The 13,935-nt window shown below is 36.1% G+C and overlaps 1 protein-coding gene across 1 annotated transcript in view; it reads left to right on the top strand.

Moving 5' to 3' along the window:
- ADAM7 (ADAM metallopeptidase domain 7) overlaps positions 1-13,935 on the top strand; it is a 111,407-nt gene that overhangs the window by 26,459 nt on the left and 71,013 nt on the right. The window contains exons 9-12 of the mRNA XM_016190718.2: positions 2,321-2,490; positions 4,747-4,831; positions 6,361-6,491; positions 11,428-11,602. Coding sequence (XP_016046204.2) covers positions 2,321-2,490; positions 4,747-4,831; positions 6,361-6,491; positions 11,428-11,602 — 561 coding nt within the window. The remainder of the gene's footprint in view (positions 1-2,320; positions 2,491-4,746; positions 4,832-6,360; positions 6,492-11,427; positions 11,603-13,935) is intronic.

The following is a 13,935-nucleotide window of genomic DNA, read 5'->3' as shown; positions in this document are numbered from 1 at the left end:
GGAGAGGGAGAGGGAGAGGGAGAGGGAGAGGGAGAGGGAGAGGGAGAGGGAGAGGGAGAGGGAGAGGGAGAGGGAGAGGGAGAGGGAGAGGGAGAGGGAGAGGGAGAGGGAGAGGGAGAGGGAGAGGGAGAGGGAGAGAGATCCAGCTATCAACTCGGGTACATGTACTGCTGGGGATATAATGCAGGACCACATGCTTGAGAGTCTAATGCTTTATCCACTGAAACACCTCCTGGACCATACAAACATATTTCCTTAAACTCAATTTTTAAGTTCCTTTTATGACTTTCTTTTTGATTCACTAGGTGCATGTAACTGAATTTAATATTAGAGAAGTGATTTTTATTTATTCCAGCAGCCTTACTTTTTTTTTTTTTTTTTTTAGATGTGAGACAGAGAGAAAGGGAGAGAGAGATACATCAAAGGCGGGGCCTGGGTGGTGGCACAATGGGTTAAGCAACATACTACAAAGCACAACGACCAGAACAAGGATCCTGGTTCAAGCCTCAGGCTCCCTGCCTGCAAGGGGTTACCCCACAATTGGTGAAGCAGGTCTGCAGGTGTTTACCTCCTCCCCTCCTACCTCAACCTCTTTCTGTCCTATCCTGGATGAAGGCAAAAAAAAAAAAAAAAAGGAAAGGAAAGATACATAAAAGGAAAGATATCTGCAGTGCTGCCTCAGTACCTGTGAGACTTCCCCCCTACAAGGGAGGACTGGGGACATATAACTGGGTCCCATTCCCTGTTTCTGTTATTGTTTATATCTTGCAATTACCTTTGTCATTATGTTAACATTTATTCAAATATAAAATTTAGTCTCCCTACTTAAGTATTCATTTTCAATGTAAATATTAAGAAAGTGATTCACACTGCTGAAATTTTACTGAAGATTTATAGTTTAAATAGGAAAGTCATACTAAAGGCAATTTATTTATTTTAATGGTTATTCTTAAATTTTTTATTGCCATCAGGGTTATCCCTGGGGCTCAATACCTGCATGAGGACTCCACCACTCTCAGAAGGCGTTTTCCTTTTGTATTTTTGATCAGGACAGAGAGAAGTTAAGATGAAAGGAGGAGATAGAGAAAGAAGGGGAGATAATGAGAGACATCTGCAATACTACTTGAGCTCTCATAAAGCTTCCCCCCTGCATTTGAGGACCAAGGTCTTGAACCTGAGTCCTTGCAGCACGGTAATTGACGGTCTCTTACAGGTGCACAGTCACCCCACCACAGGCCATCACTGGCCATTTTTCTCTACAGGCCCATCCGCATTCTTTCATTTAAGTTTCTATTATTTTATTTCCGTGTCATGTTTTCCAAACTTCTTTCTTTGCATGGAGAGTGGAGCAATTTGTTACAACTTTTCAGATAATAATGCATGCTATATTTTATAGAATATATTTTCAGTCTTAACTAAAATATCCACAGGATTACTATTTATTCCATGTTTACATATATATATATATATATATATATATATATATATATAGTTTTATTGAACAAAGCATACTGATAAGAGTAAAAGATCCAAAGAACTCAGATTAGAAATATCTTTCACTATTGAACTTGATTCAATATACTTGTCCCATGATAAGTTTAGGGTCAGAAGATATGGACAATACAAAAGCCAGTGTGTATGTGAAATATCTAGATATTGTTAATGATGATGATGATATATTTGACTAAAAACCATGATATTGAGTTCACAAGACTTAGCAGTGGAGAGAAATGGCAGCTATGCCTTTTTTTTAATTTTCCCACAATCAGTATCAACTTTTAAAAGTTTGTTTTATTAGGGAGATAATAATTAAGTGTTGTCACATGGGTACAGTCTCATATCTGCACATCACTCCCCACCACTAACTTAGGTCCTCCTCCAGCATCCTGGATTCAGTCCCAAGAACCCATTCAAATCCTTTCCCTTGCCCTTGTCTCAAGACCTCATGGTGTAAAGAAGAGACAAGACCACCTTATGGTTTAGCAAACAGAAAGGAATAAAGATTTCATTGTTTGTATGCACTTAAATTCACATTTTAGTTCAGCTATCTTGAAATATTTTATTCTAGACTCATTTATTCTACACACATTCTTTAAGTCTTATGATAATTCTAGGAAAAATCAGATGTTTTCAGTCAAGTTAAACACAGCAATTCACAACCTGTACTCTCTGATTAATCTTATATTCTTTTTCAAAAGTTTTCTTTATAGTGAAGTCTGCTTATTTATTTTTTTAAATGATAAACTACTTGCTTAATGTTAATAAATGTAAAAGGAAATATCTTTCTACAACATGAATTTGTGAAAAATTATTTTAACAGATTTATAAACTCTTAGACGTTCATGTGACATTGGTTGGTTTTGAAATATGGACAGATAGAGATAAAATAGAAATAAACTCAAATGCAGAAACTACCTTATTAAATTTTTCATCATGGCAAGAAAAGATCCTCAAAGAAAGGAATGATTTTGACTATGTTGTATTACTCAGGTATGTATTCTATCTTCTTCATATTTTATTTCAACTTTGAAAGAGGAAAACAAACTAAATTAACAATGCAAAACCTTTTTAAAACAAATAACTTATGTGTAATACATATGGTAATGTTAGATATACAGAATATTTTAGTGATATTTTAATAACCTTTATTTTGGATAGTAATTAACTATAGAAAGGAAAAAAATGTACATTCATATTTCCATATGAATGTATGTTTTCATATTAAAACCCCATTGGGTAAGTAAAATGCTTTTAGAATCTACTTACTTTCCTTATTGGTATCTAACACTACCTCCCCTTAGTCTTTCAGATTGGAACATTCTAATACTTCACTAAAACCTGCTTTCTTGGAAATTGCATCATTCTCTAGACAGTATTTCTCATTAAAATGTGTCCACTTAGAGGCTAGTCCTTTAAGATAAAGTAAGCTTGTTGTCACATTAACATTCCTAAAAAAATTAGATTTATTTAGAACCATTAATTCTTAAAAGGGTGAAACTTTTAACTATTGTATTATTCCCAATACTCAATATCCTATTTAATCTATGTGAAAATAATAAACAATTGTAGAGCTGACTTGACTTCAGCGATTTTCCTTAGGACTCCACATGGACCCTACTTTCTGCATTATTATCACATGTTAACTTTCAATCTGCACTCACAGCCATGAGGCTACTAAGGTCTGTTACAAGACCAAATCTTTTACAGACTGATGAGAGTAAACCACTTGCTAAACAAAATAATTTCTGATTTTAATATTCATAAAATTTACTTGTATATAGATGATTGCTAGATGGCAGGTGATAGATACATCTGGAGTTAGTATCCAGGGAAACGACTGAATCTGACTTGGGCTTGACAATGCGTGTACTACTTTGCCCCAAAATTATGGTGAGTAAAGTAAAATACCACCATAGCCCTTATGGTAATCAATATTTATCCCATTGCTTATTGCTTAGACATGTGTTTTAAAATAATTAGTGCAGAGATTGTTTAATTGCTTTAAGTGAACAAACTAATTTATGTATATACATTACTCTAAGCAATAGGTCTCACCCAAATAAAGGAAACAAGGAAAAATGCAACTAAATTTTCAACCATATGTGGTTGACTGTCATTTGAGGGGCTACTTGTGTAATGAGTTTCTTATATGCTATATATATTCACAAAGTTAACATCTAGATGGTGTTTCATCTCCTTATATGCCTCCTTTTTAAATATATAGTTACAAAGTTATACATCTAGATAGTGCTTCATCTCCTTGATTAGTAAACTCTAAAAATCTCTAGCATTAGGATAGACTTCTGAATTTCTCTGTTGTCATAGTTTCTCAAATATTGAGACTTGCAAATCCAATCAAAGAAAATACAATCAAAGAAATTAAGTTTCTTTGTAAAAGAAGTTTAAAAATAAGAGGAGTTACCTGTAATGCCTACATTTCTTGTATCTGTACCTTCTCATTTATATTCCTAATGTGGCCCTGTAGTTAATGATAGCCTAAACTGAAGTGGTTCAATACTGTTTTTTTTTAAGCATTTCAAAGTTGGTTCTCCTTAATAAACACAGTTATTATCAACTACGCAGTCCTGGGTTAGTTCTATTTTTATGGAGCATCTCTTTTGAGTAGTTGATTAAAAGTATCAAATCCTCTATGAAATTCTGATTGATTCTTTAAGTTTTCACTACAGCTATTTATTTAAAGTGCTGACTTTTTCACTATGTTGCACTCCCCGTTCTAAACACTGACGTATTTAATTTGTTTTTGTCTTTGGATGGGTTTTATGAAGATAAAGTGAGTCAGTGTCAGGTAAAATGGGACTCACTATCTTTTATCTTTATTTTTGCTTTTAGAAAATAATTATAAAGACAGAGGCAGAAAGGCAGAGGTGCAGAGAAAGGATATAAAAGACCACAATATCAAAACCACCTTCAATGAGTTAGTGACTGGGCTTCAGTCTGGGTCATACACATGGCAAATTATCACACTCTTCAACTGAGCTATTTCACTGGTCCAAGAAGTACAATTGTATTATTATTTCATTTTAAGATTGCATTGACAATTTCCTGTGTCTCTAACATACCACACATTTAGACAGAGTTTGCAATAATCTAAGTTTATTCCAAAACTTCAGAAAAATTAAGTTTTTTTTTAAGGTGCCAACATCTTGAGGGTTCATCACAATTCAATATGTGTGTTCATGAGGCTCCTGCATCAGATTAAAGAGTGTATTTGCATCTTGATTGCAGTGGAAAGTGGATCTACACAAATGTACAAGGGACTTCTTTTCCAGGGAGTATATGTTTGCCCTATTATTCCTGCAGTATCGTTAAGGTATGTCTTGGTTCATTCACATATTTAATCAAAACATTTGAATTAAATTCCTGCAATTTTCTGTCCAATTACAGGAGAACATGCATGCATTTTGTTATATATCCCCACCAATAGGTGCCATCATGAAACTATCATGTCGCTACTATTAACTGGTTAAAAGAAATGCTTAATACAAACTTGAGTTGAACAAGGGAAGTAAATCAGCTATTAAAACTATTAAAGAATATCACACATGGATATTACATAAAGATTATAAGTGGTCTTTTGAATATTAAATCATGCAATTGTATATACATATACATAAGCTTAGTTGTATACTGTTGTTTCTTTATAAGAACAATGTACATAAGTCTTGATCACAGTTTTAGTAATGAGTATATTTGCTCTTATATTGAGAAGTACATAAATCATTTAAAATTAAGCATGCAATTACTTCTTTGGGAAGCATAGGATATGCAAACTGTTGACTAAACTTCGTACTTAAAAAGGCCATGAAATAAAAAGTTAGTACTTGTTAAAATGCTTACATGACTCCTTACATGGTTATGTATTTGTCTATAATGCAAGAGTAACAAATTTTGCATGCTAAAACAATCTAATTTAATGTATTCTGATACCATTCCCATTATGATATAATAATAATCTATCATACACAGTATGTTAAAAGTTCATAAGTGAGTTGGGGAACCAGTACAGTGTTTATGTATGACTTTATGTTTATGCTTATGACTTTGATGCCTAAGGATCCAAGTGCCCAAGTTTGATCCTTGGGACAATCATAAATCAAAACTGAACAGTGCTGTGGTAATAACTACATGCTTACATAAATAAAGAAATATTTATATAAATAAGAGGAAATTAAGAAATTAGAAATATTTTAGCCCTATGATAATTTATGTCCCTGCTAGAGTTTTAAGCTTTTTCATTAATGTGATTATTAATAAATAAAATAAAATGTGAGCAAGAAGTGAAAGTCAACTGTGCACTGAACTGTCTGTCATTAACCTTCATGGTTTCATCATAGTAAAACACCTTTCTTATGGTTATATAGCATTTTGTGAAATGTGAGACTGTTTTGAAAATTTGACACTCGGGTATTTTCATTTGCTTTCTAGATTATTTGGTACATAGAATATAATTGGTGTTCACTTTATTATGTAGAGCATTAGTTAATAAATTGTAGTTATTTCTAAAAATAAGTCTGCATAAATCCAACCTGCCTTATAACTGTGTCACAGAAATGATTTCAAAATATCAGAGTCAGAGATCATTACAAGGGCATTTATCTAACCTCCACACAAAAGAACTGAAGGAAGAAGGAAGGTTGCACTTAAATTTACAATCCCTCAAATTCTTAACAAAATCAAGTTTGGGATTTATTTCCTGTAGTCTTGACCTAGTGGTTGCAAAGCTACCGTGAGTACAAACAAACTAGAAATGACAAAGTAGGTATCCATATCACTAGTTCAAAGTTTCTGTCTCCAGGGTGTCATCATAACAATCTGTAATGCACATTTATATTTCATCAGGATCTTTTGCCTGACTTAAACATAGTTGCAAGCAGAGTGGCACATCAACTGGGGCACAGTCTTGGGATGCACCACGACATCTACCCATGTACCTGCACTTTGGGAAAATGCCTGATGGATTCTAGTGGAAGGTGAGACTAAAACAGAGGACAGAGTTCAATATTTTGAACGTGGTGTTGACTTAAACTGCTTGTTGTTGAGGTATAATGTTACTATGTGGAACTTTTCTTCATATGCCCAGGAAGATCTATTACAAAATAAAGCAAAATTAAGATTTTTATCCTTGTAAATCTTATCAATTGGTAGTCATATTTCTCCTAGTGATACGGTGAATTTCTAAAACTGCATCTGGACATCTTGAAAAAGTACACAAGAGGGGTCTGGGTGGTGGCCTACCTGGTTGAACACACACATTATAGTGTGCAAAGACCCCAGTTCAAGCTCCAGTCCTCACCTGCAGAGAGAAGCTTCAGGAGAGGTGAATCAGTGCAGTGGATGCTTGTCTCTCTCTTTCCTTCTCTATTTCCCTTCTCTATTCCTCTCTGCCTCTATTAAAAATAAGTAAATAAATAAATAAACCAAAAAAAAAGATATGTTATAAAAAGTACATGAGGGTAAGTTTATAGACAAAGACACAAGAGGAGTCTTGCTCCTGTCATCTTTTATATAAGTTGTAATTTTCAATATTTCTCCTTTAAGTCTTTACTCAAACTAAGGAGATAAGGGTGGATACTTACTGGATGATTTCACTCATATATTGGCTGTGGATAACAAATGCATGAACTCGCAAAATAAATAAACGCTTTTTTAAGGACTTATGCGTGGAGTAGAAACTATACTCTGGTTAATTTATAATTCTACAAACCATTATTAAATCACTGATAAAATAAAAAAGACTACTTAAAAACTAAATTAAATATGAATGTTTAACAATAAGTAGTAATGTAAAAATAAAAATGTAAATCTTTAAAAATTTTGTATTATATTTATTTATTTGATAGAGACAGCCAGAAATCGAAAAGGAAGGGGGGTGATAGAGAAGGAGAGAGACAGAGAGAACCTGCAGCCCTGTTTCACTGCTTTGTGAAATTTTCCCCCTGCAGATGGAGACCAGGGGGCTCAAACCCAGGTCCTTGCACACTGTAATGTGTGTGCTTAAGCAGATGTGCCACCACCTGGCCCCAAAACATAAATCTTTACTCAAATTTCATTCTCAGCACAATCTCTCCTGGTCACCTGATTCAACTTTTCATTTCTGCAAACACACATGCACACCATACTGTTACTTACTCTCTACAGCTTTTCTCTTCTTTTCCTTTTTTCATTATCTAATGTAATCACTTTCACATATTTCCTTTATTATTTTGTTTCTATGGATGGTTATAAGCTCCACAAGGTCATTTTTAGGTTATTACTCTATCACCATTGCCTGTCAATGTCTGACACATATAAGATCCTCTATAAATTGTGACAGAATGAATGACTATGTAAAACTCCTGCATTCCACTGTGAATTAACAACAGTCAGATCCTATGCCTTGCTTATCTTTGTCCCTTTCACAGGGGGTTCACAAGTGTACTGTAAACAGTAAGAAGTGTTACTGATTAATGCTTCTGTACATTGAGCTATTTAAAGTATCCTCAAGAGACAAACACAGTGACTGGCATAGTGTAAGAACTCAGTAAACTATATACAAGTTTACACTATCTTTCTATGATTTGTGATTTTCAAGGCCCCAGAATCCCAATATTATGTTTTTAAGGCTTTAATCCATGCCTAGTTTTTGTGAACAGTAAAGTTAGGGGATTCAAAATAAAAGACAGATGGAAAGGAGGGAAATTTCACTTTATAAGGAGTATGTATATCGCATATCTAACATGTACAATGCAATCTATAATCAATTATTTGTTTTAAAAAATACATATAGAGAGCTACTCTATACCATAAACTTTGGTATCTAGTGATTATTATTATTTAAACTTAAACACATTGCGAAACTTGTAATCAAAAAAGGATGATAACTGTCCAAACCTTGGTCTTTAGGTGAAATTTTTGAAGGAGATAAAATCAGAGGATCTTTGGTTTAATTTTTTTTGAGTTAAAAATGTTTTTTTTTTCTTTTTTATTTAAGAAAGAATTAATTGGGAGTCGGGCTGTAGCGCAGCGGGTTAAGCGCAGGTGGCGCAAAGCACAAGGACCGGCATAAGGATCCCAATTCTAACCCCGGCTCCCCACCTGCAGGGGAGTTGCTTCACAGGCAGTGAAGCAGGTCTGCAGGTGTCTATCTTTCTCTCCTCCTCTCTGTCTTCCCCTCCTCTCTCCATTTCTCTCTGCTCTATCCAACAACGACAACAGCAATAATAACTACAACAATAAAACAACAAGGGCAACAAAAAGGGAATAAATAAAATAAATATTTTAAAAAAGAAAGGATTAATTAACAAAACCATAGGGTAGGAGGGGTACAACTCCACACAATTCCCACCACACAATCTCCATATCCCACCCCCTCCCCTGATAGCTTTCCCATTCTCTATCCCTCTGGGAGCATGGACCCAGGGTCATTGAGGGTTGCAGAAGGTAAAAGGTCTGGCTTCTGTAATTGCTTCCCTGCTGAACATGGGCGTTGACTGGTCAGTCCATACTCTCAGTCTGCCTCTCTCTTTCCCTAGTAGGGTGGGTCTCAGGGGAAGCAGAGCTCCAGGACACATTGGTGGGGTCTTCAGTCCAGGGAAGCCTGGAAGGCATCCTGATGACATCTGGAACCTGGTGACTGAAAAGAAAGTTAACATACAAAGCCAAACCAATTGTTAAGCAATCATGGACCCAAAGCTTGGAATAGTGGAGAGGAAGTGTTAGGGGGATACTCACTGCAAACTCTAGTGTACTTCTTTCAGGTATATATTTTGCAGTAGTTTACAGATACATGTGAACATATGCTCTCTCTCACAGAACCTGGTCTGTATCTAGGTTTTGGGACTTTGTTAGAAAGTGAACCACCTGAGATGGAATTAGAGTATACTATGAAAGGAAATGTCTCACCCGAGTAATGAAGCTGAAGGGTTGTCATTCCACACGTGAAGTCTCTGGACACAGTCTGAAGTGAAGCATGTTGAGGTGTCAATCATTGTGTTGGTTAGGTTGTGATCGGCAGATGCAATATTATTTGATATGGATTGGGAGAGGCATATGAGAAAGTGGGCCCTATCCAAGGGTTCCAGGACTGGGGGGAAGTAGAGGCTCTATAGTGGAGATGTGAGGTTTCTGCTGTCTTAGGGTTCAAAAAGACACTCGATAGTTAATGTTATCATCACATTATTTGGTAATTGGGTTAACTTTGAAAAGTCCTTTTGTTAGGGTTTGCTGTACAGTACCCAGTATCTTGTATATAGCTGTGCTATTGATTGCTTCTGATCTACTTGGTCTAGGCTTTTGAGACAGTCTGCATATAAATTACACAGCCTATATATTAAAAAGATTCAGTTTGTGTTTTGAAAAACTGCCAGACATACAATTAATTTTTCCCCTCTCATATTAATTAATTAGTGGTTTATATGACTACATTTTACTAGGAGTGTCCATATGATCCAGTAATTCCTCTCCTGGGGATATACCCCAAGGACTCCATAACACCCAACCAAAAAGAGGTTTGTACTCCTATGTTCATAGCAGCACAATTCATAATAGCTAAAACCTGGAAGCAACCCAGGTGCCCAACACCAGATGAGTGGCTGAGAAAGCTGTGGTATATATACACAATGGAATACTATGCAGTTATCAAGAACAATGAACCCACCTTCTCTGACCCATCTTGGACAGAGCTAGAAGGAATTATGTTAATTGAGCTAAGTCAGAAAGATAAAGATGAGTTTGGGATGATCCCACTCATCAACAGAAGTTGAGTAAGAAGATCTGAAAGGGAAACTAAAAGCAGGACCTGACTAAATTATAAGTAGGGCACAAAGTAAAAACCCTGTGGTGAGGGGTAGACATGCAGCTTCCTGGGCCAGTGGGGGGTGGGAGTGGGTGGGAGGGATGGGTCACAGTCCTTTGAGTTAACAATGTTTTAAAATTTTACTTTGAGAGAGCTAGGTGGTGGCACAGCGGGTTAAGCGCACATGGCCCAAAGTGCAAGAACCAGTGTAAGGATCCCAGTTCAAGCCCCAGTCTCCCCACCTGCAGGGGGTTCCCTTCACAGGCAGTGAAGCAGGTCTGCAGGTTTCTTTCTCTTCCCCTTTTCTCTCTATTTTTTTCTCTCTGTCTTATCCAACAACAATGATAGCAATAACATCAACAATAATAACAACGACGATAAACAAGGGTAACAAAAAAGGAAAACTTTTTAAAAAATTTTTTAAAAGTTATTTTGAAATACCATTTTTTTATGACTCTTATATCAAGGATACAGTTTCACATCTTCCTTTAATGTTATTTCACATCTCTCTGGAAGTGTTACTACACTCATCTACAAAAGAGCTACTTACTGTCCCTTTACCACAGTGCACTGTGCCACCCCCACCCCACAATGTCCTTTTAAGCATCCCTTCACCCTGGAAACCTCAGCTCACAGCTATAGGCCAGGGGCTTATTAATATTTCACCTTGTTTTACTCCTGGCTTTATTTCTTAAATCTGACATATGAATTAAAAATACACTTGACTGTTTCAATAAGACAGGTCCCACTAAAGAGCTCAATTACTACTGTGTTGCAGCATTAAGGTAAAAGAGAAAGAAATAAAATTAGACCTTATATCTGTTTTTTTCTAAATTTTCCATAGAACCTTCACAGCTATTCTTCTATTGTGCATTGGTATGATAAAACTGTGTGTGTGTGTGTGTGTGTGTGTGTGTGTGTGTGTGTGTGTGTGTGTGTGTGTGTACATATTTTTTGCCAGAGTACTGCTTAGTTCTGGTTTATCATGGTATGGAGGATTGAACTGGGGACCTCAGAGCCTCAAGCACTGGAATCTGTTTTTGTAACTATTATGCTGTCTCCTGCACCCTTAAAAACTATTTTTTAGTTTTTTATTTTTTGTTTATTTATTTTTTAACTCACTCTGTCTCTAGCATTCCTGCAATGAAATTCAGCAAATGCAGCAAAAAACAATTCCTTCGATTCTTGGCAGATAATAAACCAACATGCATGCTCAATCAACCACTCCTAGATATGGTTACTGTTCCGTCACTATGTGGAAACAAGCATTTGGATGATGGAGAAGAATGTGATTGTGGCCCTGCTCAGGTATTTTGCAAGTGATTGTGTATTTAAATTATAAAGTGTGTGCTCGTCTGGAATCTTTGAAATATTGTCATTAACGAACCATGGGATTCTTTGCAAAACTTTAAAAACTGCTTAGTTATCACTTGAAAATAAGCTGTTAAGTGTAGCCTCATTGCAGAACTGTTTAGTAATAAATCTAGAATTGTATATAATGATCTCACTAGAAGCCCACAGCATAGCATTTGCCTAATTTATAGACTAATTGGCTTTTCTTGTGGGAATCGCTCATAAGCATCTACTCTCTTATGCACAGTATGTCTCAGTTATTACAAAACCCCTCGCAGTCAGTCAAGCTTCTGAGGGTACTATGAGGCTAGCCTGCATACCAGTTGTCCAGTTTAACATTGTCAGAAAAGTCTGCTATAATTTAAGTGGAAATCATTAATCTTTCACATATTTACTACAGTTTCAATTTTTTGATATTTAGAGTAAGTCTTTGAGGGAAATTTTAAATTCTTTCTTTCTTTATTTAATCTATTCCCTTTTTGTTGCCCTTGTTGTTTTATTGTTGCAGTTGTTGTTGATGTCGCCATTGTTGGATAGGACAGAGAGAAATGGAGAGAAAAGGGGAAAACAGAGGGGGAGAGAAAGATAGACACCTGCAGACCTGCTTCACCGCCTGTGAAGCAAGTCTCCTGCAGTGGGGAGCCAGGGGCTCGAACTGGGATCCTTACGCCAGTCCTTGTGCTTTGTGCCACATGCGCTTAACCTGTTGGGCTACCGCCTGATTCTCATATTTTAAACTCTTATTCTGCTTTTCATTAACATGAAATCAATTATTTCAAAAACTCATCAGGAGATATCTATCTTAGACAGCTACTTCTCATTATTATCTATATTTCCTAATTAGTTTGTATTCTGGCTTAGTAGGGCTGGAGTGGGTTTGAGATCCTATATCCCTATGAGGTGGTATGTTTATGCTGATGCATCTGTTTCCAAGCAGCACATGTATGGTATCTGTGCTCTAGATGATACCCCATTCATAAAATGTCTAAAGAAAGGAGACTCCTCTCCAGAGCTTTACCTTACTAGAGAAAGATAGATACAAGCTGGGGGTATGGATCAACCTGCCAACACCTATGTCCAGTGGAGAAGCAATTATAGAAGCCAGAAGTCCAACCTTCTGCACCCCCAAAAGAATGTTCGTTCATACCCCTAGAGGGGAAACAATGTTAAGGGAATATGATCAGAGGATTCTGAACTCCAATTCCATCAAGACCTCTAGACCCAGAGAGAGAAAAGACAAAAAGGAAGGACATTCAGGAGGTGTAGATGTGACCTAAAAAGGAATGGAAGACAGGACCACAGAAAATCATATATAAATATAGCTAGTTATAGAAATAACAGTCAATATTAAATCACCTATAAAAATAATAAATAAGCCAACATCAGAAAAAGCAAAGATTGGTGATTATAGTATCCACAATATGGATGGAAACAAAGACATGCCCAGAGGTTACAACAGTCCTGAAATATCACGAGTCAAATATGAAGTCCCACTTAGCATTGGAAATTAATAGTATAACCTATGTTTCAGTTCCACTGGGATATGTCTGACCACTTCATCCTCACATGAAGTGCCTGACAGAACAGGATACAGATATATTTGGGTGATTTTAATCTCAACTGAGATAATAAGACCTAAGTATATTTCCTATTGTCCTCACTTAATGATGGAGTGAAGGATGCAAAGGTCAGATTTAGGAAGCTGGAAATGGAGCACCTGGTTGAGTGCACATGTTAACCTGCACAAGGACCCAGGTTCGAGACCCCTGCTACCCACCTGCAGGGGTTAAGCTTCACAGGTGGTATAGCAGGTCTGTATGTATCTTGCTCTTGCTCTGTCCCTCTATATCTTCTCCTACCTTCTCACTTTCTATCTCCATCAAGTAAATAGATAAAATATTTTTTAAAGGAATGGAGCAGAGCTTCAACATGGGGGAAAAAGAAAAGGAAAAAAAAGTCCAGATTTAAATACTTGGAATAGAGAAAAAAATGCAAAACCAGATCTTCAAAAGCCATATTCACTTTCAAAAAGCTAAAGCAGAGAAGCGGCAGAATCATTCCAGAGAATAAATATCCTCAGAACAAAAAGTCACAAAGTCTGACTTTTATGTGCTACCCATGAGAATTCATTTGCTATGGCATACTGAGCAGCCAAGGGAAGGAAACAAAAGACCCAAACACCAATTTCAAGATATATATATATATATATATATATATATATATATATATATATATATATATATATATATGTGTGTGTGTGTGTGTATGTATGTATGTATATGTATATA

This window comes from Erinaceus europaeus, chromosome 19 (genome assembly GCF_950295315.1).
Source record: "Erinaceus europaeus chromosome 19, mEriEur2.1, whole genome shotgun sequence".
Taxonomy (NCBI): domain Eukaryota; kingdom Metazoa; phylum Chordata; class Mammalia; order Eulipotyphla; family Erinaceidae; genus Erinaceus; species Erinaceus europaeus.
The sequence above is the reverse complement of the archived record's forward strand: the minus strand, read 5'-3'. Positions and strand labels throughout refer to the sequence as shown.